The 26107-nt window shown below is 37.4% G+C and overlaps 2 protein-coding genes across 11 annotated transcripts in view; both read right to left on the reverse strand.

Moving 5' to 3' along the window:
* Positions 1 to 26107, reverse strand: part of RMDN2 (regulator of microtubule dynamics 2) — a 96989-nt gene that overhangs the window by 66414 nt on the left and 4468 nt on the right. For 8 of the 10 annotated variants that reach the window (XR_002342768.1, XR_002342769.1, XM_021087622.1 and 5 more), the window contains one exon: positions 21494 to 21961. Coding sequence is in view for 8 of the 10 variants with exons in the window: in XM_021087622.1 (XP_020943281.1) it covers positions 21494 to 21945 (452 nt within the window). In the remaining 2 variants the exon portion in view is untranslated. Of the gene's footprint in view, positions 1 to 21493; positions 21962 to 25499; positions 25610 to 26107 lie in introns of those variants that run through there. The other 2 variants (XM_021087623.1, XM_021087627.1) reach the window with 1 other exon arrangement.
* LOC110255304 lies at positions 2029 to 3813 on the reverse strand (the record flags this gene model as incomplete). Its single annotated transcript, XM_021087961.1, has 1 exon — positions 2029 to 3813. A coding segment is annotated over one exon (1053 nt), but the record flags the coding sequence as incomplete, so codon positions are not given.

The following is a 26107-nucleotide window of genomic DNA, read 5'->3' on the forward strand; positions in this document are numbered from 1 at the left end:
ACATTGTATTTTGCAATGATTTCTTGGATATGACACCAAAAGCACAGGCAACAAAATAAAAAAATAGATAAACTGAACATCAAAATTAAAAACTTCCATGTGTTGTTCCCATCGTGGTGCAGTGGTTAATGAATCCAACTAGGAACCATGAGGTTGTGGGTTCGATCCCTGCCCTTGCTCAGTGGGTTAAGGATCCGGTGCTGTTGCCATGAGCTGTGGTGTAAGTCACAGACGTGGCTCGGATCCTGCGTTGCTCTGGCTCTGGCATAGGCTGGCAGCCACAGCTCCAATTAGACCCCTAGCCTGTGAACATCCATATGCTGGGGGAGTGGCCCTAGAAAAGGCAAAAAGACAAAAAACAAAAAAAAAATTCCATGTATCCTTTGATGGAAACAAAGGAAGTGCAACCCACACAATGGGAGAAAATGCAAATCAAAACCACAATGAACTATCACCTCACACTCATTAGGATGGTTATCAAAAAAAAAAAAAAAAAAAGAAGAATAACCAGTGTTGACAAGGATGTGAAGAAATTGGAATCTTTGTGCATTCCTGGAGGAATATAAAAATGCTGCAGTTACTATGAAAAAAAGTATGGAAGCTCCTCAAAAAATTAAAAATAGAATTACCAATTGATCTAGTAATTCCTCCTCTGGGTATATTATCAAAAGAATTGAAAGCAGGATCTGGACGATATATTTGTATACCCATGTTCATAGTAGCATTACTCACAATGACCAAAAGGTAGAAGCAACCAAAGTTTCTATCAACAGATGAATGAATCTATAAAACATGGTATATACACACAATGGAATGTTATTCAGCCTTTAAAAAGAAGGAAATTTTGACATGCTACACTATGGATCAACTTTGAGGACATTACACTAAGTGAAATTAAGCCAGTCCCAAAAAGACAAATACCATGTAATTCCACTTAAGACACCTAGAAGAATCAAATTTACAGAGACAGAAAGTAGAACAGTGGTTTCCAGAGGCTAGGGCAAGAGAAGATTGGGGAGTTATTGCTTAATGGTATAGAATTTCACTTTTGCAAGATGAAGAGTTCTGAAGATAGATAATGATGATGGTTACACAATAATATGAATGTACTGAATGCCCTTAAACTGAAAAATGGTTAAGATGATAAATTTTGTTATATGTATTTCACAACCAAAAAAATTGAAAAAAATTTTATGACACATGCTAAAAGGAGAAAAACACAAAAGTAAAAATATCTTAATCCGGAGTTCCCATCGTGGCGCAGTGGTTAACGAATCCGACTAGGAACCATGAGGTTGCGGGTTCGATCCCTGCCCTTGCTCAGTGGGTTAACGATCCGGCGTTGCCGCGAGCTGTGGTGTAGGTTGCAGACGCGGCTCGGATCCCACGTTGCTGCGGCTCTGGTGTAGGCCGGCAGCTACAGCTCCGATTCAACCCCTAGCCTGGGAACTTCCATATGCTGCAGGAGCGGCCAAAGAAATAGCAAAAAGACAAAAAAAAAAAAAAAAAAAAAAAAAAACTTAATCCAATGATATAAATTTAGTGGGAATTTTATTATAAATAATTGAGAATGCAAATTTCTTTCCTCTACAAAAACCAATTATACTCTAAATATTTAAAATTTTTCTACGCATTTTCCATTTGTTATTATGATAAATATATTTATAAACTTTGTTTAACATAATGGAAAAAATTTAAATTCACTTCAAAAATAAAATGTCTGGGAGTTCCCGTCGTGGCGCAGTGGTTAACGAATCCGACTACGAACCATGAGGTTGTGGGTTCGGTCCCTAGCCTCGCTTGGCGGGTTGAGGATCCGGCGTTGCCTTGAGCTGTGGTGTAGGCTGCAGATGCGACTCGGATCCCGTGTTGCTGTGGCTCTGGTGTAGGCCAGTGGCTACAGCTCCGATTCAACCCCTAGCCTGGGAACCTCCATACGCCGCTGGAGCGGCCCTAGAAAAGGCAAAAAGACAAAAAAAAAAAAAAAAAAAAAAAAAAAAAAAAAAAAAAAAAAAGAAAAAACTAGCAAAAAACAAATAAAATGCCTGGAGACACTTAAAATAAAAATTTTATTTAAAATTTTTAAAAATAAAAATTTTGGAAAAAATCTGAAAATTTTCACTTTTAAAAATAAAAAGACTAATTATATTTTATCTCTGATTTTAGAGTCTCCTGAATTCTCAGACATATGCATATATGAATATGTATTAAAATTATTTAATTAAAATACCTGGTTTAATATATTCTACATGTTTCCACTACAGTACATTTTTACTTATGATTTGATCTTTGTATTAGCAAAAACACTGTCTATCAGTGGGGTATTTGGCATGAGAAATATAGCTAGCATGGCTGAAATAAAGAGGAATATATGAACTGATGAATATGGCTCTATATATTATAAAGGAACACTATCTTAATGATTAGAGTAGAATAAAAGATGTTAAACTCTCATAGAATGTAATACATTTAGAACACCTATATATCAAAGCTTGATGCTATTTTCAGACCACAGAAATACTACACCAGCCACTTAGAAATTTGGGAATGGTCAATCCATAAGCAGTAAATCTGTTAAAAGCCTGAAACAGATGAATAATCTTTGACTTCCATATTTCAATAATGTTAATAAACTATGTTTCAAAAAATATAGGAATTAAAGTTAAATTTAGACTCCAATGTAGTTTTTTTTTTAGAATATGCAATAAAGTTTAGTAAGGGAGGAGATTTCTATGAAAATTGAGCATTGACTTCTACAGACTATAGGATGTGACTGGGGGAAAAGCTTCTGATTTGAGCTGCCCTTCTAAGAAAGGGTAAAGTCTGAGGTGACCTTATTTTAGGAATTTCATTAGGTGAAGATTTGTCTTCATCTTTAGACGAGATAGCATTGTTTTCATCTTCAAAAGGATATGAGGTAACTTCATTTTGAGATGGGGTAAAGCTACGAGCATTTTTATAAAACGAAGTAAATCCAGTATTGTGGAGAATAATGGGAGTTACACTTTGAGCGGGAGGCTGTTGAACCACAGCTGGAGAATTACTTCTACTGTAACTTTTTAAACCAGGATGAAGGAAATTTTTCTTTAATTGGTATCTTTCTTGAATATCACTGGCAATTCCATGTTGTTGAGAGGAGTAGGAAATTATAGTTGGAACAGTAAGGATGGTCTCTGTGCTCTGATAGATGCTAGCAACAGTGTTCCGATGGGCTGAGGAATCAACTTTTGTTTTAGAACTCATAAAATGCTTAGTGTTATAGGCAGGTGAACTAGAGCTTATATATTTCTCAGCATCAGTAATATACGAAGTTTTATAAGTGATTTCAATTTCATTTGGATTAAACATGTACTGACTACTTGAATGAGTATCAAAAAAAGTACTAGCACTCTCATAACAGGAAACTACATTCAGTTTGGGGGCAGAGAAAAGACTTCCAGATCTAAATCGAAAATGTGCCGAGCGAGATTTTAAATCACGGAGGCTTCCTTTTTCTTGAGAATCAAAGTTAGCTCTACTTTGTCCAGAATGAAGTGAAGTATTGCTTTTCTGAAATTTAGCAAATAAAGAATGTCTTCTTCTGAAGAAAGATGAGCAAGAAGACGTATCTGATGAAGAAGAGAAATTTTTACTTCCTCTAGGTGAAGTGCCTCTACATTTCGAAGTAGGACGAAGAGTTTTAAAATCAAGAGATTTTGTTGACTGAGTAACAGAAGAGGTTCCATGGTGCTGGGGGTCTGAAGTAACTTGATCTGCAAGATATTTTGGTTGGAAGCTCTGGTCCTCTTTGCTGCAGCTAGAGTGAGAAAAGTGTCAAATGAGAAAAAAAATAGGGTGCACAGGTAAAAACCTGCCAAGCTTCCTGAAGAATAATAGCTACCTTATAAACATGGAAACAACACAGAATAAGAAATGAAGGCAGCTGAAGCTGATAGTCACACAGATGTACCCAAAAGAATACCTAAGTCTAAAAGATTATTTCTAACTACCTACACAGTACCTACCCACTCTATTAAACCCTGGCAAGATAAGTTGAAAGAACCAGGGAAGGAGACAGAAAGAAAAGTCAGGGAAAACATATGAGAGGACACCAAAACAAAAGGATTCCCTGAAGGAAGATGTAGAACTTCCTGTTTTGAAAATAAGAAGTCATAGTATCTGTTTGAGAGTATTACACTACCATATCTAAAGGAGTTAATAAGTAGAATAAAAGTATACCTTGCTGACTAACACATTTCAAAATATTAACCATGGATGAAGCAGAACCTCTCCAGAGTGAATATTTCAGATAAATATCCAGATATTCCAGATATTGTTATTGCAGGAAAGGAAAGGAAGCATTAAAGCTTGGTTTACGAGTATTTCAATGTTCTCTAGCACAGGAAACATATGGAGAAGTGCTTTTTTTTCTTTTTGAAGGCTTACCTTAAGCATTTTCCCATATTGAATTTAACCCAAAGTAAATCTCTCCCTTCTTTCTAAGCCATCATCTTTAAGCCATAAAATGTCCTGTATAGGTGGAACAGGTTAAAAGCTGAATGCTTAAGCTGCATGTAGAATTAACATGGCAATAACACAGAATGTGATGACAGCAGATTCTAGAATCTAATGACATCAGTTTAGAATAAAACTGTTCTGTGGTTCATCTTTCTGAAAAGCTGCAACTCATGGGACTGCGAAATGTGTATTCTAATTTCATTATGTTCATGGAGACAGCTTTCAAATCAAGGGAAGAGAAAACAGCAGGATGAAGGCAGTAACATAATATGACCTCTGTACAGTCTTTTACTTTGGACTCTAACTGCTCTCCACATCCACAGCCTACTAACTCCTTTCACTTGAAAGCTTTCCCAGGTTTTTACACCCTCCAGTGATATGGAAAATTACTGTTACTATTCAGACTTTGGTCTGAAGATACACCAAAAAGAGAAAAAAAAAAAAAAAAAAAAAAAGGCTAAATAGAAATGTCATGTCATTCCCTCCCAAAAGAAATAAGCTTAATCTACCCTGGCATTAAAGCATGCTATCTGATTACATGGGCCTCGTGCACAGGTTACAGAGACCTGCTTTGTCACTGCTTATAACCCCTTGAAACAACTTAAGCCCATCTGAAGGCAAGATTAACAGAGCTATTGGAAAAGGAATATTGTCTTCTCCCTTTCCAAAACAATTTGGAGAACTGTCCATACAAGAGATGGGGAAGGGGGGAGCCAAAAAGGGGAAAAAAAAAGAATTTGGGGGGAAGGAAAGGTATGGATTTGGAGTCTGGGGTTAACAGATGCACACTGTTACAATAAGAATGGATAAGCAGGGAGTTCCTGTTGTGGTGCAGCAGAAATGAATCCGACTGGCATCCACGAGGATGCAGGTTCAATCCCTGGCCTCGCTCAGTGGGTTGGGGATCCAGCGTTGCTGTGAGCTGTGGGGTAGGCTGCAGGTGTAGCTCGGATTCTGCATTGCCGTGGCTGTAGCAAAGGCTGGCAATTCAACCCCTAGCCTGGGAACCTCCATATGCCACAGGTGCAGCCCTAAAAAAAAAAAAGAATTGATAGGCAATGTGGTCCTGCTGTATACCACAGGAAACTATGTCCAATCACTGGTGATGGAACATGATGAAAAATAATATGAAATAAAGAATGTATATATATGTGAGTGTGTATATATGACTGGGTCACTTTGCTGTACAGCAGAAATTGATAGAACAATGTAAATAAACTATAATAAAAATTTTTTTAAAAGAGGTATATATAGTCATTTATGACATAAGACACTCCGTCAAATATACACACACACACATTTTAAACTTCTCCATATCCTGAATACCCTAATACTACCTTCTGTTTTTTGTTTTTTTTTTTCCTTTCTAACAACCTTCTTTGGGACACCCTTGATCAAATCCCCTTTCAGAAGCCTAACACTTTCTAAGGCTCACCATATAATTGTCAATTTGTAATCTGATTTCACCCAGCATAAAAGCTAATGAATTAATCTGTTAATGTTTCATGGTTGCTGGCAGAAGACATACAAACCTTGCATCAGAGACGGTGGACTTTATTACTCACAGCAAATCAAGCAATGTGGTAACCAGCTTATTTATGCTGTTCTCCTTGACCTCAGAACCCACACTCGCATTTTCAGTGAGCTGTGTTTCAAATAAAGCAACACTGGGAATTCCCATTGTGGCTCAGCGGTAACAAACCCAACTAGTATCCATGAGGATGCCAGTTTGATCCCTGGCTTCACTCAGTGGGTTAAGGGTCCAGTATTGCTATGAGTTGTGGTGTAGGTCACAGACATGGCTCAGATCCGGTGTTGCCATGGCTGTGGTATAGGCTGGCAACTACAGCTCCAATTCAATTCCAAGCCTGAGAACTCCCATGTGTTGCACGTGCAGCCCTAAAAAGCAAAAAAAGAAAGCAACACTGAGCTTAGGGAACCCCTTACTTTTACAGCAAGCAATAATCAAATCTGCTAAATCTGCTGTTGGTCCAGAAGGGAAACACCTCATTCCTCAAGGTTTTTCACCACAACCCAGGAAATGGCCTAGATAATGAGTGACCATACAGACATTACACCCTTCACAGGAATTAACTCAAAATGGATCACAGACCTGAATATAAAATGCAAAACTATGAAGCTTCTAGAACATAACACAGGAGAAAACCTAGATACATTTGGGTATGGCAATGACTTTTTAAATATTACACCAGAGGCATGATCCATGAAAGAAATAATTGAGAAGCTTTTGCTCTACAAAAGATGTCTAGACAATGAGAAGCTATAGACTGATAAAAAGTATTTTCAAAATACACATCTGAAAAGGACTGTTATCCAAAATATACAAAGAACTCTTAAAACTTAACAGTATGAAAGTGAATGATCTAATTTAAAAATGGGCCAACAAGCTCAAGAGACACCTCACCAAAGAAGATAAACAGATGGCAAATAAGCAATGAAAAGATCCTCCACATCACATGTTATTAGGGAGATGTAAACTAAAACAATGAGATACTACTACACATCTACTAGAATGGTCAAAATCCAGAATATTGATAATACCAAATACTGATGAGCTATGGAGCAACAGGCACTCTTATTCATTGCTTGTGGGAATGTAAAATGGTACAGCCACTTTGGAAAACAGTTTGGAGATTTTTTTCATAACTAAACATTCTCTTACCATATAATCCAGCAATCACACTTCTTGGTATTTACCTAAATGAGATGAAAACTTATGTCCACTCAAAAATCTGCACATGGATGTTTATAGCAGCTGTCTTCACAATTGCCAAAACTTGGAAGCAACCAAGATGTCCTTCAGTAGGTGAATGGATAAACAGATTGTGGTACATCCCGACAATGGAATATTATTCAGCACTAAAAAGAAATGAACTATTAAACCGTGAAAAGGTATGGAGGAAACTTAAATGCACATTCTAAGCAAAAGAAGCCAATACAGGCTACATACCATATGATTTCAACTACATGACATTCTGGAAAAGGCAAAACAATGGAGACAATAAAAAGATCGGTGGTTCCCAATAGTTTAGGAGGAGAGAGGGATGAGCAGGCAGAGCACAGAGGACTTTTAGGGCAGTGAAAATACTCTGTATGATACTGTAACAGTGGATACAAGTTATTACACATTTGTCCAAACCCACAGTTTACAACACCAAGAGTGAACCATAAGGTAAAAAATAGACTTGGAGTGGTTATGATGTATGTATAATTATATGTTTATCAGTTGTAACAAATGTACCACTCTTAAGGAAGGTACATGGAGGGGGAGGTTATGCATGTGTGAGGGTAGGGATTGCACAGGAAATCTCTGTACTGCCACCCCCTCAATTTTGCTCTGAAGCTAAAACTGCTCTAAAAAAGTAAAGTCCCAATATTTAAAAAGATCAGGGAGGGAAAAGGGAGGTCAGGGCCTTACTTGGCATACCCAGCAAGAGGTGTAGGCAAATGGGAAGCTCAGAGAGGATTGTCTCTCACTACAGCAATCTATTATTTTCTTCCCTTTCTTGTGAGATTACTATCTATTGTCCCTAAATCACACCAAGATCTGTGAGTACCTTGTCCAAAAGGTACTTCTGGAAACTGAAAATCTTTTGCAAACTGAAGCAATAGATTATATAATGATTATAAAGTTTCTATTTAAAACTTCTCTTTCCAAAATTGGACCAGCTTTGTTGTTTAACATTGCCACTAAAGATCTCTAAAAGAGGTATTGCTCACTGAAAACCTCAAAGGAAATGATGAAGTTATGACCAGATCTCAACGCTGACAAATACCTCTGCCCAAAGGAGGTAATAAACAAGATCAGATCACTCCCCTCCTCACCCCATTGAAGTAAATCCACGATTATCAATTTAAAACAAAAGTTTGTGTATGTGTGTTTGGGGAATAGGGAAAAAGATCCAGATCTGCCTAGATATTTGAAAGCACAAGAAACTGCATGCTAGCATGGGTAATATCTAAAGGATGTATAATGTTTTTTCTGGATGGAATACTTACCTAAATCACTAATCCTAAAATCAGCCCCTCATTGCTTATTTTTAAAGGAACCATAATTAGACACAGCCCAAAAGATTAGTCAGTAAACTGTCATAATGGTAAGCATCTAAAATAGGCTTCTCCTTCAATCCATTCCCAATTCTATTTTATCAGTTCCATGTTCCTAAGTAGCATCTTCATTCATCACGTCCTATGGTCACTAAACTTCCTCCTTTGTTACCTCTGCCATTCTCTTCCCATCAAGACCAATACCTCATCATTACATATCTCACTCTGCCTCAAGGACAGCTTGTTTATCTATAATTGCTACTAATTAAAACTACAATTTTGTCATGATAGCTCAGCCGAAAGTTAGAAAATCTTCTAGAACAAAGCTTCTCAAACTTTAGATACGTCAGAGTCACCAGGAGAGCATTTAAAAATACAGATTTCTGGGCACAATGAGGAATCCCAGAGATTGCGATTCAGTAGGTGTGCAGCTGGTCTTGAGAAAGTACATTTGCTTCAAGCTTCCTGACTAGAGGGGGTATTGATGTTGCTGGTCCACAAACCACACTCTGAGTAGCTATGTTCTAGATCATCTGGTAATAAACAACCCTCCAAGTGACACTCAAAAAGAATCTCACAGCAGCTTCCTACCTTAGCTGGAGTCCAGTAAGGACAAGGACAGTGAACAGTATCAGGATTCCTCCCCCAGTGCCTAGATACTAATACCTGAAGAGAAGTAAGGGAGGGGCGGAAAATGGGGGAACCCTGAATGTGACTGAACCTTTAACCCAAAAGGACTAGTTCTAAACTAGAACTGATTGAGTTAACCTGAATTGGCACATTCAAATTTTCTCACATTGGCCAAAACAGCAACCGTGAGCTACTCTAAATTCAGTTATAAAGTAATGTACAGTTACATATTTAGCTGATCTGAGTGAGTGGATGCAAATTATTCAATCTTTTATATTAATGACAGTTATTTTTATAAACTATTTACCAAATATACCTAATTACACAAAATAATAATGTTCATTGCTAAGTCAGCACCAGCTTAACTGTTATATTTTTTCTTTCATTATAACATTAAACTCTATCCACACAGGCTCACTGTTTGTAGTTTTTTACTCAGCATGATTATCTATGTGTGATTTGAAAGGCAGAAAAATATTGCTTGGAGATCACTAAATAATTGCATAAGTTATTTCTAGAATTTCCTTATCCACTATTAGTTCCTTTTGAAAGAAAGTTTAAAAAATAACTTCACTAGACAGCAGTTATTGAATGCAGTCTAGTAAAGATAAAGTACATAGTCAAGAGTTTAAATGACCTAATGAGAAACTGGAAATAGTTTTAAAAACAGTAACAAAAAAGTATACATTTCGGGTCAATAAGCAAATACAAATGGTGTTCCAGCAACATTAGAAGACTTATTTCCTTATCTGCACTCTTGACAACTTCAGCCTTTTGTCCCTCTATCAAACTCACCCTGCAAATCTCCTAATTTGGATCATTTAAGCCCTCTGACTTCTCCACTTTCATATATGAAATGCCAAGAACAAGAACAAAATCATGCTACAATGAAAACTGGTACAAAGTCTTGAACCTCAAGTGGAGCAACAGACTGCAGGGTAATCCTTATTCATGTTTCCGGTGAATGTCCTCTTTCAACCCCCGGAATGGATCCTCCAGACTTTCTTTGTACATATGTTCATTCACTTACTAATATAAGTATTTGATAACCATCTATAATGTGCCAGGCATTGTGATTAGCACTGGGGATACCACAGTAAACACATCAGTGCAGGCTCTTAAGGAAGCCACAGCCCTAAGACTTGGAAATTGACAGAGGATGGGAGAGGAAAGTGGTGGTGGGAAGAGAGGAGCCAAGAATCTCACTCTTCTTCCTCAGTGCCTCAGCACACTTTCACCTCCACTCTAGAAGAGGACCTACTTCCCCGAGAAAACTGGGGTGATGAGGCAAGTACTCCTTCAGCTTCTGACTCTTCCACCCACAGAGGTATCTGCTCCATACTGCATAGAATCAGTACCATTGTCAACTGCAAGCAGGGAAAAAATGTTGCCAATTAAACTCTGCAGAGATATGATGCTATTAATTGGTCTAAGACACATCTTGACTTAGGAAATGTTAATTAAGATGTCATACAGTATGTCTGACCCCACACACTCCTCCTTAGTTAGCTTAGGCTTCAAGGACATGCAGAGGGAACTGGGTCTTCGGTAGAGCACTTCAGTAGCCAGGCTCCCTGGGAAGTAAAGTCTGAATTCAGCAGGCATTTCACACACACGTTGGCCTCAGCCCTCGTCTCTCTATCTCCCAGGACAATGCCTTTAGTGCACTCTGACACCTTGCACTTACTTTTCTAACTGGTGTTGAGGACGGACAGAGGCAGTGTAGCACAGCATATAGACCCTGCCCTTTACCAAGCAATTACCCAAACTTTCCCAGACTCCATCTCCTTATCTTTAGAATGAGGATAACAGTATTATCTTCCTCAGGGAGTTATTTGTATGGATTAAATGAAATAATGAGTATAAAACATTTAGGACAGGATCTAGGACAAATTATTTATGGAGTTGACTTGCATTTTTTTCCTGCAGTATCTGTGCAGTCACAGAACTGGGACCTCTTCCTCTCCCTTATAAGACACATAGACTACTGTGATATTTGAATGCATTGTATCAATTGGTCCTGGGCACTAGAGAGGGCATGTAGGATTCTAAGCTGTATCATTAGTTCCAAAAAACAGGGACACCCAGATTCACTTGTGGACTCATAGGTAGAAGGAGTGAATATGGTGCACTTCAAAGCACAAGAAGCAAGATCACTAGATGAGACTTCCAAAGACAAATGTCTCCAAATTAGAGGCAAAAGCCACGACACTGTAAGCTCCACAGCTGCAGGGATTTGTTTGTTGCTGCTGTACTACCTACAAGAGTGGAGCTCATAGTCAGTGGTCAGTAAACATTTATTTTAGAAATGAATGATTTTGTGTGATATTATATGCAAAATATGTATACACACACAAAAAACATTCATATATTTATATATATTACCTCTTATGGTAATAGGGGCACTGACCAGGAAGAGAGTGCAATATAGAAAAAGGCTTAACCTAAGTAACATTTTTTTTTTTTTCCAAGCTAGAACTCTTGTTTGGAGTGAGAGTTTTGGAGACTTAATACTGTCAGTTCCCACTTTACCAAATACTATCTTGAGGTTAATAAAATTTCCTTAGAGTCTGCAGGTGATACTGTTCTTTCTTCTACATGTTAGCTCAATACCTAAGCTACACTGCTACTAAAAGTGTCAGTCCATACTTTGTTTCATGGGTTATTTCCTACATCTCCTCTTTGTTTTTGTATCTGACTTGAAAAGAAAAGTTCTCTCCAGGAGTTCCCTACGTGGCTCAGTGGTTAACAAACCCAACTACGATCCATGAGGTCAAAGGTTTGATCCCTGGCCTTGCTCAGTGGGTTAAGGATTTGGCATTGTATGAGTGTAGGTCACAGACACGGCTTGCATCCTGCGTTGCTGTGGCTATGGTGTGGCTGGCAGCTGTAGCTCCAATTCAACCCTTAGCCTGGGAACTTCCATATGCTGCAGGTGTGGCCCTAAAAAGCAAATAAATAAATTAATTAATTAATTAAAAAAAAAAGAAAAGTCCTCTCCTATACTTTTACTCTCTCTATATTGGCTTCTTCTCTGCAGCCTTAAAATATGTCCAAGTGCCTGCCCCCGGCCCCCCAACTGGAAACAAAGTCAAAAACCAAAACAAAAAAATAAATTCTCTTTGAACCCAATATCCCCTTCTTGCATTATGTACTCTCCTTCCATTCAAAATCAAGCTCCTTGAAATAAAGGTCCACTCTGGTGTCCACATCTTTAACTCCTGTGCATTTGCCCAGGCATAGTTCAGGTTTCTGTACTAATCGCTGCCCAGCAACTGCTCCTGCAAAGCTCATCAATACATGTCTTCCTAAGACCCAAATCCAGGAAATACATTTGAGTCCTCATTTCATTTAACCCAAAATATTACAACTGAAAGGTACTTTCATACCCTGGGGGCCTAATTTACCTGCCACCTGATTTTGCACATAAAGTTTTATTGGAAGACAGCCATGACCACATTGTCTACGGCTGCTTTCAAGCTACAAGGGAGAGTTGAATAGTTGAGACAGAGACAATACAGTCTTCAGAGACTGAAATTCTTATAGAAAAAGTTTGCCAACATCTCTTCTAGTGTATTGGATACAAGTGATCATTTCTATATAATTGACAAAATAACTTTGTTTTTAAAGAATTTACTATAGATTAGACACAGTGAAAAGTGTATATATATATTTATTTATTTATTTATTTATTTATTTATTTATTTATTTTGTCTTTTTAGGGCCGCACTCGAGGCATATGGAAGTTCCAGGCTAAGGGTGGAACTGGAGCTGTAGCTGCTGGCCTACACCACAGCCACAGCAACATGGGATCTGAGCCTCATCTGTAATCTACACCACAGCTCACAGCAAGGCTGGATCCTTAGTTCACTGACCAAGGCCAGGGATCAAACCTGTCTCCTCATGGACACTAGTTGGGTTTGTTATGGCTAAGCCACAATGAAAACTCCCAAAGTATCTTCTTATATCATCTCATTTTAGACTTCAATTTCACTTTAGACTTCAATCGATTCAATCAAGACATGTATCACTGACCACAATTTAAGATGAATTAATTCAGGTTTGGAGAAGTGAAGTTACACAGCTAGTTAGAAGCTGAACCAGGGCTCACAGTTGGGTCAGAACGATTAAAAAAACCCGTGGCCTTCACCACTGATCTAGAAACTTTGCCCTCTCCTGGTTTCTTTGACATCTTTCTCCTCTGGTTCAATTCCCACATCCTTCTTTTGCAGGCTTATCCACTCTGCCTATTCCCACAGTACTGGCTCCAAAAGTCTCTTCCCTCCACTCTTTTCTTTCTTCCCATATTACACTTTCTGCCTGAGCAATGTCATCCATTCCTACAGCATTCACCATCACATACACACCGATCAGATGCCCAGCTCATGAACACCTTTCCCCAAAGAAATGCGTCTTCTATCAGCCACTCAGTTGCTTCCTTTCGCAGGCTGCAGGTGGATGACTGCTCACACTGGCAGTGGCTTCCATTTCTCAGCAAGTTCTGCCCAAAAGAGTTTAGCATCTGGCTCTAGGATGCAAGGGCACTTGGCACTTACTGTTTGTTCCTGGCCTCTGGGGCTCTGGTTAAAACTGACTGAGAATATCCCTCTTTAACATTTTGCTACATTTTTAAAAAATGTTTTACTTGTGAGACTTTGTTTTATGTCCTGCTATATCTTGAGAGCCTATATGGTGCCTACCACAGAAAGGACACTCATCAAATGAATAAAGGGGACTTCAACTGTCAGTGTTACCCTTCCCTTATTTAATTCATTTTTTAAAAGAAATTCATAGAAGAGAAGAGCTAAATGGCAAATAAACTATGAAAAGATGCCCAGTGTTATTAGTACTCAGGGAAAACTGAAATAATGATTAGGGTCCACATCATCTCCAACAGGTAGGTTAAAAATTAAAAAGTCTAACAATATAAGAATTAGTATGAAAAAATAAGAATTCTCATACACTGCTTATGGGTATGTAAATTGGTACACACCAAAGGAAAACTTAGTAAAAGGTAATAACAATGTATTTAGTCTACAACTCAGCAATTCCACTTCTAAGTATAAAACTTGGCATTAGGAGTTTCTGTCATGGCTCAGTGGTTAAGAACCCAACTTGTATCCATGAGGATGTGGGTTCAATCCCTGGCCTCGCTCAGTGGGTTAAGGATCTGGCATTGCCTTGAGCTGTGGTGTAAACTGCAGATGTGGCTTGGATCTGGTGTTGCAAGCAGGCAGCTGCAGCTCCAATTCAACCCCTAGCCTTGAACCTTCCATATGCTGCAGGTGTGGCCATTAAAAATAAATAAATAAATAAATAAATAAAATTTCAAATTATTCTGCATATGCTTAAAAATTATGAATAAAGGTGTTCAATAAAGCATTGCTTGTATGAGGAAAAAAAAAGGTGACCTAAACTTCCATCAATAGGGAAATAAATTAAGGCACATTCATTCAACAGAATGCAACAAAGCAACTGAAAAGAATGAAATAAAGTTACATATATAAATACGGAAATATCTCCCAAAAAAGTTGATTCTTATCAGACACAACTTAGAACAGATTTACAAGGAGATCCTGCTGAATAGCATTGAGAACTTTGTCTAGATACTCATGTTGCAACAGAAGAAAGGGTGGGGGAAAAATGTAATTGTAATGTATACATGTAAGGATAACCTGACCCCCTTGCTGTACAGTGGGAAAATAAAAAAAAATTATAAAAAAAAAAAAGTTGATTCAAAAGCAAGTTACGTAATGTTAGGTACCATACAATGCCACTTATGTAAAATTCAAGAACCAAAGACCATGTATTCACCGTTTATGTAAAACAAGCACTCGAAGGAGAAACATTTAAACTTTCAAAGAAAGAATGCACACCAACTTTAAGATAATAGTTACCTTTGAGAGAAAGACATACAGGAGGATTTCAATTGTATGTGTAATGCTTTATTTTAAAAAATAGATATGAAACAACAAAAAAATTTTTTGCAAACATTTACAACATGAATGAATACAAAATCACCACATACTGATTAATGTGTTAATACCTGAACTTGTTTATCTCTCAAGGCCTTGAAAAATGGAAGTTCAACACTAGAACTGACTTGGTGGAAGTAAAAAGTAGTAAAAATAAAAAATATAAATGAATAAAAACCAAAGTCTATGTTTTGGCTCATGAAAATAAAAGTTTAGGAAGTTTTAAGATAAAACCTCAAAAACCTACATCTGTTTGTAGTCTCACTCTCTTGACCAGCTTCTATTATTTTATAAAGTATTATCATCTAAGGTACTAGGTATAATGGCTTAGCTTGTGCTGGTGCTCTCTGGGGGCAGATTTGTGGGGCTTCTTTTTCTTTTCAAATAATCAGCATTATGTCTGCTGATACTTTCTGAAGGTATCATGTGAACTTAACACTAAAATGAAAATACCAAGTCAAGAAAAAAAACAAGAAGGTCCATAAGGTCACTATACAACCCTGCTTCACCAAACAGAATTGTCTAATTTTCAAATCCAAGTATTCTCTTAAAGCCCATGTGAAAGGGAAGAACAATGGATTTTATTATGGGGTATTACTTTAACCTAAACTGGAATAAGATTTAACTTTTGAAAGGGAGGTTTCTACAGCTTTATATAACATTGTGATTTAAATAACACTTTTTAAATCCATAGTTTGATAGAGTAATACAGGTAAAAGATTGACAGAAGAAAGAAAAACAGGCAGCTTAAAAAAGATGAACTAAAAAATTTCAGACATAAGGAAAGACTTAAATGTAAACTGAAAACCTGAGTGTGAACTAGTGACTTTAAAAATATTTAAAACTATTTTGGGGAGTTCCCGCTGTGGTTCAGCAGGTTATGAACCTGACTAGTATCCAAGAGGATGTGGGTTTGATCCCTGGCCCCGCTAAGTCGGTTAAGGATCTGGCCTTGCTGTGAGCTGTGGCACAGGCTAGCAGCTGCAGCTCCAATTCGACCCCTACCCCAGGAACTTCCATATGCCACAGGCACAGCCCTAAAAAAGCAAAAAAACAACAACAACAAAAAAACAAAATACAAAAAACAACTTTGCTTTACTAGTTCCCCAAAGGGACCCAAACAGCCTGTGGTATCTTCTTGCCTAAAAAGAGTGCTCTTCCTACACCTCTATATACAATTTTGGTGTCTAGTATTTTTTCTCACCAATGCTGCCAAGATGGTTGCTGATTCCAAGTCTTGGAGCAGTAGTAAAAACAAAATCTGTCAAAATTTAGTATTACAAAGAAGCAAAGATGTTTTCCAAAGTTGTTCACGCTAATTCTAAGAAGGAAAAGGAAGAATCTCAGCAGGCCCTCAAATGGCCATGTCATAAGATTTTTGAGCCTTAGTCATCATCATCTCCACAATGAATTAAGTGTATAAATCCACAATGATACTAAGAGTGGCATGCAGAAGATTCTAAAAATGTTTACAGAAAACACATTCTACTGATCTACCCACTTAAGGTTTTGTCAACAACCAAGAATATAAGTAGAATTTCTCTTTTTTGTGTAAAACTAATAGCATCAGCAAATTGTGACTGACATCTACTTTACTAGAAGAAGTCAAGATTTTTAGGTGCCTTTTGCAAAGGATAAATTTACATATGGAACCTGAAATTGTCATTTGTCATTTCAATTTTGCTATCAAGGATGTTATGTATCAAAAACACAACCCATCTTCAATGTGGTAATGGGATTACGACTGTATCGCACCAGGGCCAGTTGTTTCTGTCCCAGGGAAGTTGCAAAAGGACAGGAAATTGAAAATGTATACAAATACACTTTATAAAACCATGTTTTCAAAAAACATTTTGCTTTTTTTTAGAAGTTTTTTTTAAAGATGTTTAAAAAAAGGCCTTTTTAAAGAAAGATGTATTAGATCTTTCTGTCTTAGTCCTTAAAGAAAAAGGAACAAATTGTCTTTGTTTTGTTGTCTTATTTTTCTAAAGTAGAGCTAAATAGGAAACATTTCTCTCCCTTTATGTTATGTGCCATTCACTGAAATCTAGTCCATCATTAGGGTTCTATTATTATATCTACTCTAATACTCTTGGTAACAAAGGCACCCAGCATCAAGCAAGAGAAGGGGATGTCTTACTTGACATCAATCTTAAAGGTTTTTTTCTTTTTCTTTTTCTTTTCTTTTTTTTTATGTCCACACCCACAGCCTATGGAAGTTCCCGGGACAGGGAGTGAATCTGAGTGGCAGCAGTGACCTTCGCTGTAGCAATGATGGATCCTTTAACCCACTCTTCCAGGCTGGGATTGAAACTGCACCTCTGTAGCAACCTGAGCTGCTGCAGTTGGATTCTTAATTCACTTCACCACAGTAGGAACTCCTCAATCTTAGTTTTGATATGTCCACTTTTTATGAGAGGTATGTGACTACTATTTATAAATTTCACAAGTCCTACTTTAACCCACAAAAGCAATTTCTATCTATATGACTTGAAGTTAATTAAGTCCCATAACTATCTTCTTATTTTTCCTAAATGTATCCCATACTTATCCAAGGTTGCATGTCTTTCTAGAATATTAGAATTTCTTGAGCAAGGCTGTGCTCAGCTTAATCGGGGTCTTTTTAGATAAGGCTCACGGACCCTTTTGGCCTAATCTCATTTGCCAGGGCTGCCATTCCTCACCTCAGTCTAGTGGATCTTCTCTGGCTAGGCTTTAGTCCATTATGCCCTTTCTAAGATGTGATTGCCAAAACTACACACAGGACTCCTGACGAGGAAAATACCACAGATTTCCATAATGGTCTTCAGGAACCCTCAATGATGCTCAACGTTATGTAGAGACTTTTATCATTATTAGAGTACTAAGCTGCTATTCTCTACACTCATAATAGTAACAAGTGTCCTTTCTTTCTCTCTCTCTTTTTTGTCTTTTTTAGGGCCACACCCACAGCATATGGAGGTTCCTAGGCTAGGGGTCAAATCAGAGCTGTAGCTGCCAGCCTACACCACAGCCATAGAAATGTGGGATTGGATCCCAGCCACGTCTGTGACCTACACTGCAGCTCACAGCAACCATCAGATCCTTAACCTGCCAAGCGGGTAGGGATTGAACCCATGTCCTCATGGATACTAGTCGGGTTTGTTACTGCTGAGCCACAATGGGAAATCCCAGTGCCTTTTCTGAGTTACAGTTCTAAGTTATTTAGAACTCTTTTAGATTTCTTATAAACATTTCATTGCCTATTTTAAAGCTCAGTCTACAACTTCTTTGTTGTTGTTCAGGAACACAAATTTTTTTGTCTTTTTTTTTTTTTTTTTTTTTTTTGCCATTTCTTGGGCCGCTCTTGCAAAATATGGAGGTTCCCAGGCCAGGGGTCGAATTGGAGCTGTAGCCACCAGCCTACACCAGAGCCACAGCAACTCGGGATCCGAGCCGTGTCTGCAACCTGCACCACAGCTCACGGCAACGCCGGATTGTTAACCCACTGAGCAAGGGCAGGGACCAAACCCACAACTTCATGGTTTCTAGTCGGATTCGTTAACCACTTCGCCATGACGGGAACTCCCAGGAACACAAATTTTTAAGACAGTCTTATCATCTAGATCTTCTCGTCTCTCTCTGTAAGATTTTTCATATAGTTATTTCTCCAGTTCTATATTCCAGTCCTGGCACTGATCTCAAAGACGTGATAAACCATTTACACTTCTTTACCTATGAAATCACCATTTTTTAAAAATTTTTTTGTCTTTTTTTTAGGGCTGCACCCACAGCATATGGAAGTTCCCAGGCTAGGGGTCAAATCAGAGCTGAAGTTGCTGGCCTACACCACAGCCACAGCAACACAGGATTGGAGCCATGTCTTCAACCTACACCATAGCTCACGGCAACACTGGATCCTTAATCCACTGAGCGAGGCCAGGAATCAAACCCACATCCTCATGGATCCTAGTCAGGTTCGTTACTGCTGAGCCACAACGGGAACTCCTGAAATCACCCTTTAATCCTTACCCTGTGTTTCCTTTCTTCAAATCCCTTCTCCCAATTCTATATTTATTTAGCAGCTCACTCATTAATTCAGGAAATAGTTACTGGGGAATTCTCTGGTGATGCAGTGGGTTAAGGATCTGGCATTCTTACTCCTGTGGTTCAGGTTGCTACTGTGGCATGGGTTGGATCCCTGACCTAGGAACTGCAGGCACAACCAAAAAGAAAACAAAAATGTAAACATAAAAAAGAAATAGTTATTGGCATCTATTCTGTGTTAGGCACAAGATAGATGTTAGGAATATGACAATGAAAACATAGAGTTCCTGCCCTAAAGAATTTCTGGCTATGTTGCATTAACTACTGCATCTTTATTTACTTGCCTATTTTACTCCCTGGAAACACGAGCAAGCACAGTTCCTTTCTTCATTTGTTCTTCCCCTAAAATAATATTATTTATATTCTTTTTTTTTTTTTTTTTTTTTTTTGTCTTTTGTCTTTTTGTCTTTTTTGTTGTTGTTGTTGTTGCTATTTCTTGGGCCGCTCCCTCGGCATATGGAGGTTCCCAGGCTAGAGGTCGAATTGGAGCTGTAGCCACTGGCCTACGCCAGAGCCACAGCAACGCGGGATCCGAGCCGCGTCTGCAACCTACACCACAGCTCACGGCAACGCCGGATCGTTAACCCACTGAGCAAGGGCAGGGACCGAACCCGCAACCTCATGGTTCCTAGTCGGATTCGTTAACCACTGCGCCACGACGGGAACTCCCTATTTATATTCTTGATTTTAGAATTCAATGAATTATCCCATGCAAGAATGAAACTGAATCACTTGTACATTCTCAAATCTTTTTAGATCTGTACTCCCTAATTCAGTAGATACTAGGCCCATGTGGCTATTTAATTTTAAATTAATTACAATAAAATGATATTAAAAATTCAGTTCCTCAATCATTAAATATATTAAAATAGCTGTTAAAATACTTTAAAGTATATATAGGGACATGTAATGAGAAGAGAAACTGAAAATACAAAAAGAACCCACAGAAATTCTAGAGGTAAAAATATCCACTGCGTAGAAAGAAAAAATTCACTGGATGTGATTAATGGTAGACTGGACACTGCAAACGAGAAGATCATTGAACCTGAAGATAGAGCAAATTGAAGCCATCCAAACAGAGAGAAAAAAAGACTGATACAATGAACAGAGCTTCAGTAATCTGTGGAAAATATGAAGTATTCTAATATACATATAACTGTATTCCCAGAAGGACAAGGGACTATTAAAATATTTGAAGACTAAGAGAATAAAAAGACAAGCCATGGACTGGGGAAAAAAAAAAAACTTGCAAAAGGCACATCTGATAAAAGATTGCTGTCCAAATATACAGAAAAAAAAAACAAACCTTTAAAAACTCGGTAACAAGAAGACAAACAATCTGATAGTAAAGTGGGCCTAAGCCTTTAACAGATATCTCACCAATGAAGATTTGCAAATGGCAAATAAGCATAGGAAAAGATGCTTAACATCATGTCATTAGGAAATTACAAATTAAAATAACAATGTAATAGCACTACACACCTACAGAATGACTAATATCTAGAAAAATGATCATACCAAATGCTAGTGAAGATGTGGAGTAATATTAACTCTTATACATTGCTGGAGGGGATGCAAAATGCTACAGTCGCTTTGTAAAAAAGTTTCGTTATTTCTTCATAGGAAAATCTACTCAACAGTTTGTAATAACCTACATGGGAAAAATGAATGGATACATTTATATGTATGACTGATTTATTTTGCTGTACACCTGAAACAAATACAACACTGTAAGTCACCTATATTCCAATTAAATTAAAATTTTAAAAATTAAAAAAAAAATTCAGTTCCTCAGTTGCACAAGCTGCATTTCAAGTGCTTAACAGCCACATGTGGCCAGTGGCTATCATACTGGGCAGCACAGATTTAGACCATTCCATTATCACAGAGTTCGATTAGATAGCACTTGCTGGACAGATCTCATGTAAAGGGTAACACAGTGGTCACATATAAAAATAGGTTACAAATTTTGACAGATAATCACTGCCTTCCTCAATACTCACGTGACGCCACCTAGCACATTAGTTGCTTTTATTTTTGTTGTCATTGAGGTCTAAACTAAAATACTGACCTCTACTGAATACGGTTTTATGTGTAACATAAGCCAAAATAATCACTCTTCATGCGTTCTTAGTAACAGAATATATGATTGGAAATGTATAATGAACGTACCTAAGCAATAACAATAATGCAATTAATAATCAATTCAACATGGGAAACATCTTGAAGAAACTTACCCTCCTTCACTTTCTGCTTCCTCTGAACTATTACTTGTTGCTGAACTTTGAACTGTGGTAAGTCTTCTTTTTCTAGCTCTGTGCTGAGGACTTATCTTATGAACAGTTATCTTCCCTCCAAGTTCACCTTGTATATATTCCTCCAGCTTTGGAATGGCTTCTTTAAGAACTCTAATTTCCTCTTTGAGTTCTTCCATATTTGTCAGTAATTCATTTAACTTCTCCAGTATCTGAAGTTGCCTTCCTTGAAAGGTTGCTGTTGTTTCTTGATCATTATGCATTTCATCTTGCAAAGTCATCAAATCAAAGGCATTACTCAGAGAAAGAAATCCAGGTAAATCCATCACTGTCCTTGGTTTACGAACCTTGTGGTACCACAAAAGAAGCAAGCTGATTCCTGTAGTTCCCACCACGATGCCAAGTATCACTTCTTTGTTTGTGGAATGAAGCATTTCTTGGTTTTTGCTTCTAAAATTAAAAGCATAAATGTAAATGAACAGTTTCTGTCTTTGCCCAAGAAAAAAATATCAGAGCTTTCTCCATCAATAAAAGCCAAGTCTGGAATTCCCATCGTGGTACACTGGTTAACGAATCTGACTAGGAACCATGAGGTTGCGGGTTCGATTCCTGGTCTTGCTCAGTGGGTTAAGGATCCGGCGTTGCCATGAGCTGTGGTGTAGGTCGCAGACGTGGCTTGGATCCCGCGTTGCTGTGGCTCTGGTGTAGGCCAGTGGCTACAGCTCCGATTTGACCCCTGGCCTGGGAACCTCCATATGCCCAAGAAATGGCAAAAAAAAAAAAAAAAAAAAAAAAAAAAAAAAGACAAAAAAAAAAAGTAAAGTCTACATCATCACACAAACAAAAAACATTTAGTTACACTTGATAAATCACAAACTAAACTATGAGTAACTGCCTCTCTAACGCATGTGGCTGAGTAGAAATACTACCTTTAAGGATTCAGAATTTGTATTCTATATGGCTATCTGAAATTTAATTTTTACCATATGTTTTTAAAGGGTATAACAGAGGGTAAAGCATCATAATAAATTTCTAAAAAAAACTAAGAATTGAAATTATGCTTAACTGTATCTGAAACTTATATTTGGATAAAATCAACTAGTGTGCTAATGTCTGGGTTTTATCTAATCTTTAAGGAAGGCCCAAGAAAAAAACTCTTCCTTAGTTTCTAGTTCATATTTTGTACTCAAATCTAGAGTGATAAACAACATTTTAAAATAGGCTTTGAGATATAAAAGATATAGAGACTTCTGGCAAGTTTGTAACCACCTCATCTGTTTTATTCAACATAAGATGCTAATATAAGTGCAGGTTTCACATCTGCTTTTCTTCTGACCCAGAATTCTTATGCTCCTTACCCTTCTATTTGTTTGGGGTCTTAATGTTTTTATTGTCTTTCAACTGCTCACTCATTTTCAAAGTAACAAAAAAGTCATTTCTTTGACTCCTTTCTCCTTCTGAACTGTCACCATTTTGCATCAATGACCCAAGCTTTGGCCCACCTAATTCCATATAAATTAAGCTATACTTTGACAAAATACCCCATAATCTTTCTTTAATATATCCCCTCTTCACTAGTTTTATTGCTTATCACTGTTCTCAAAGTCAGAAGACCACTAAAGAAAACAATAATATAAATCCTACTTTCTTTCTGAGACTGTAAAATGGAAATAAGTATATTAATACAATGATTAACCTTTATAATTGAGTAAAATATAATAAGGCTTTTTTTTTTTAAACAGACTTTGATGTTTCCAAAATTGTTTTCCTATCAATTTCCCCTATTTTATAGACAGGTAAACACCTGTATTAATTTTGTTTGCAACTTGGAAAAATTATATAAATAATGGTAAACTGTTCTTTATAAGAATTAAATTTGCAACATTTTAGTTTGTTTTTCCTGATACTTTCTCAAGGAGTAGGTTATTATAGCACTGCCACTTTTAATCTCTAATAAAAAGGAGACAAATGAGGTAAGTCCTATGATCCTTCCAGGTTTCCAGTTGGAGGCAATTTCTGGACTATGGCACAGGGAAGAGAAAACCAAACAAAGCCTGGCAGTCTCACTGAATTGAAAAGAGATTAAGGGTTCAGAGAAACTGAAGCACCTAGAATTTGTGTGGTTTAGCACTGAAGATGATAGAGTTATGCACAAAGAGAACTCTAGAAATATGCATAGGGGTCTCCTTGAATCTTTAACTGAATGCCAGTCTGCACATGCATAGAGGGAAACCCCACTGAGCCAGGCAAAAATAGTTTCAAGGGAAAGAACAATTACCAGGGAGTTGTAAGCTGAACTATTCCTAATAACTACACAGAACTGGTAAGCATTCAAGTGTCCACCATCCAGAGTGTAGAGTGTGTATGAGTTACTTGAGGCTTTCAGTAGAGACGTCAGAAGAGTAATGGTGTGGTAATGTAGCTAAATTAACACTAGAGTAAAGGTGATTTAGACTTGTTCTAAAATAGATTAAAAATGAGCCCTCAAAGGATCAAACTGATTCACAAATAATTTAACTGCCTTCAGTAGAAAGCCCAACACTCTTTAAAGGGATAGAAAAAAATCCAGAACTCAATTACACAAAATCACAATGTTGATCATCCAATCAAAAACTACTAGACATGTAAAACAGCAAGAAAATGACAAAGGTTTTAAAGCAACTATTATGCATACTATGGTCAATATAGTATATTAAAAATATGTTAAAGGAAAACATAAACATGATGAGGAGACAAACAGAAGGCATTAGGTAGAACTAAATAGAACTTCTAAAGATAAAGAATATCTGAAATAAAAGTTTACTAAATGAGATTAACAGCAAAGAAATACTACAGCAAACCTAAAGACATAGCAAAAGAAAGCATTTGCTGTAGACTAAGTATTTGTGCCCCCCTCCCCCCAATTCATACACTGATATCCTAGTCTCTAAGGTGACAGTGCTGGGAATTGGGGCCTTTAGGAGGTGAAGACCTCTTGGATGGGATTAGAGCTCTTACAAAGACCCCAGAGAGATCCCTCTTCCCTTCCACCACATAAAGTTACAGCAAGAAGGTGCTATGTATGAACCAGAAATCAAGCCCTCACAAGACAATGAAACTGACAGTGCCTTGATCTTGAATTTCTTAGCCTCCAGAATGATGAGAAATAAATTTCTGTCATTTATAAGCTACTCCATCTATGGTATTTTGTTATATCAGTCCAAATAGACTAAGGCATCATCCAAAATGAGGCACACAGATTTTTTTTTAAAAAGATTAAAAAACAAACAAAAACCCAAGTAGAGCCTACAGAGTAATAACAAGTAGTCTCAAAACATGATTAAAAGGAAAAGAGGAAGGGTAACAAAAAAATATCTGAAGGAAAATGGCCTCAAATTTTCCAGGTTATACAAAATCTATAAACCCAGAGAATTAAGAAGGTCAACATAATTCAAACAGAGTAAGTTAAGAAAACCAAACCAAGGCAAAATATTACTAAAATGCTAAAAACCAGTAACAAATAAATCTTAAAAGTAGTCAGTGAGGAGTTCCCGTCGTGGCTCAGTGGTTAATGAATCTTACTAGGAACCATGAGGTTGAGGGTTTGATCCCTGGCCTTGCTCAGTGGGTTAAGGATCCGGTGTTGCCATGAGCTGTGGTGTAGGTTGCAGACGTGGCTCAGATTCCATGTTGCTGTGCCTCTGGTGTAGGCCGGTGGCTACAGCTCCAATTGGACCCCTAGCCTGGGAACCTCCATATGCCACAGGAGTGGCCCTAGAAAAGGCAAAAAGACAAAAAAAAAAAAAAAAAAAAAAAAAAGTCAGTGAGAGGGAAAAAAAGATATGTACAGAGAAAAAAAGATTATAGCAGATACTGTCTCAGAGATGTCACCTCAGAAACTATTCAAGCAAGTAAACAATGGAGTAATATCATTAAAGTGTGGAAAGAAACTGTTAACTTGCATTTCTTATACTTAGTAAAATATTTTTCAAAAATGAGGGTAAAATACCTGTTTTAAACGGGAAAATTGGGAGAATCCATTATCAGCAGCCATTCACTAGAAGAAATGCTAACACAGCTTCTTCAGGCAGAAGGAAAATAACAGATAGAAACCTGGATCTATACAAAGGATAAAGATTACCAGTAGTGGCAAATATGTGACTAAATATAAAAGTGATTTTTCTCATTTTATGATTTATTCATAAAATATTTGATTATTGCAAAAATGACAATAACATACCATGGGGTTTCGATCATAAGTGGAAGCAAGAAAGCAGGACAAGAGCCCAAAGGATAGAAAGGGACAAAGAGAAGATACTGTTCTAAGAGTCCTAGGTTATAAAGCAGTGTTATAAGTTTAAAGACCCTTAGTCGGAAACCCAAGGGCAACCACTCAAAAAACAAAAACAGTAACAACAAAAATACTCCAAACGGTATAAATAACCAGCCAATAGGGGAAATAAAAATGGAATATTGAAGATATTTAATTAGTCCAAAAGTCAGAAAAGAGTTGGAAAAAAAACAAATTGGCAAACAGAAAAGTAGAAGAAATGTCATTACTATACAGCAAAATGGTGAAAAAGATGGATAAGTAACATTATTTTTGTTTGCCAATGG

Source organism: Sus scrofa, chromosome 3 (genome assembly GCF_000003025.6).
Source record: "Sus scrofa isolate TJ Tabasco breed Duroc chromosome 3, Sscrofa11.1, whole genome shotgun sequence".
Lineage (NCBI taxonomy): Eukaryota > Metazoa > Chordata > Mammalia > Artiodactyla > Suidae > Sus > Sus scrofa.